This window comes from Acyrthosiphon pisum, unplaced genomic scaffold (genome assembly GCF_005508785.2).
Source record: "Acyrthosiphon pisum isolate AL4f unplaced genomic scaffold, pea_aphid_22Mar2018_4r6ur Scaffold_1923;HRSCAF=2431, whole genome shotgun sequence".
NCBI classification, from domain to species: domain Eukaryota; kingdom Metazoa; phylum Arthropoda; class Insecta; order Hemiptera; family Aphididae; genus Acyrthosiphon; species Acyrthosiphon pisum.
This window is the reverse complement of record NW_021768471.1, coordinates 1-1,460: the sequence shown is the minus strand read 5'-3', so window position 1 is coordinate 1,460 and position 1,460 is coordinate 1. Positions and strand designations below refer to the sequence as shown.

General features: G+C 28.2%; 1 protein-coding gene across 1 annotated transcript in view; it reads left to right on the top strand.

Annotated features, from left to right (window-relative positions):
* Positions 1 to 873, top strand: part of LOC103311428 (putative inhibitor of apoptosis) — a gene marked incomplete at its 3' end in the record, with an annotated part of 2,973 nt that extends 2,100 nt beyond the window's left edge. Inside the window, exon 2 of the mRNA XM_008191037.1 lies at positions 600 to 873. Within this exon, the coding sequence (XP_008189259.1) occupies positions 600 to 873 (274 nt within the window). The remainder of the gene's footprint in view (positions 1 to 599) is intronic.
* Between the last annotated feature and the right edge of the window lie 587 nt (positions 874 to 1,460).

Genomic DNA, 1,460 nt, shown 5'->3' with positions numbered 1-1,460 from the left:
TAAAATAAATTTAATGGAGAGTAGTATACATTTGTATGTTCACAGTCTACTTTTTGTGTCACCACGGTAATTTCACACCGTTCAAGGGAGAATGTTCCGCTTGGACACAATAATTTTACCATGTAAAAATTATGAAGAATTTGTACACTTTTTACACGGTAATTTCACACCGTTCAAGGGAGGATGTTCCCTTTGGACACAATAATTTTACCGTATAAAAAATTATGAAGAGCTTGCACACTCAAAGTCAGTTTTGTCCAAATATTTACAGTATACATGCTAAATGGTTTTTTTTTCAACAACTAAAAAACTGAAATAATAATTACTATATTCGCATTTTTTTTTTTTTTTTTATTTATTTATGTTGGTTGCACTGTAATTTATATAATTAATAAATGTCTGTTCTTTTAAAAAAATTATATTCTTTAAAGTTATAAGTTGATCATTTTTTTATATTCAGTTATTAATGATCCATCGTTTAGTCAAGTTGTGTCTCATTTTACTTTATTTTCTAAAAGTTTCATTAAATTGTTTTATAAGTTATTCAATTTTTTCAAAAATGAATTTTCAAAAATGTCCAAATGATTTTGAATCCTTAGTTTATCGTATACGAAGTAATCCGACTGTGGTTAATCCAAAATTCTCTTCGTTTTCATCAAGATTTAAAACATTCAAATTATTCCCGTCAAATACTTCTCAAAATAAATATACATTGTCCGAATGTGGCTTAAAATATTCAGGATTGGATGATGTCGTGGAATGCTTTTGTTGCGGTCTTATTCTTCATAATTGGGAAAGGCTGGACGATCCATGGATTGAACATTGTAGATTCAACCCAAGATGTTTATATGTGTTACTAATGAAGGGTAATCAGTATGTTCAAAACCCTAACAGCACAGACCTTCCCGGGTACCGTCTATAAAGCGCCCAATTGATGCTTAACTGGAACTTCCTGATGGGCTGCATTTCGACCTCCCTGGTACCACCCGTGTAGTACTCAATTGATACCTATTTGGAACTTCCCGATGGGATGTATTTTAATCGTCCCAAGACCTACCTAGTAATTTGAGTTAAATTGTAAATATATATATAAAATATCAATACATCAATATACTATGTATCAATACTTTATACTATTATTATATATTGACGTATTGTATAAACCTTGTATATAATATTATATAGGTACTCGTACTTCTTAATTTGTTATTTTATTATAAACAATAAATATTATGTTTATTATCGATGTTTATGTAGTGTATGAGCTGCTTATCACTTTTTGCGATTTCTATACATCTAAAGTATCAATAATTTTATTGCAATCAACTTCTTTTATTAAAATAATTATAATTTACAATATACTATATAGTATATTATTATTATTAATTATGGTTCTAAGAACTAACAAGTAAACAATACTAAAATCTATAGAATATATTATGGCGCATTATTCATTAAGC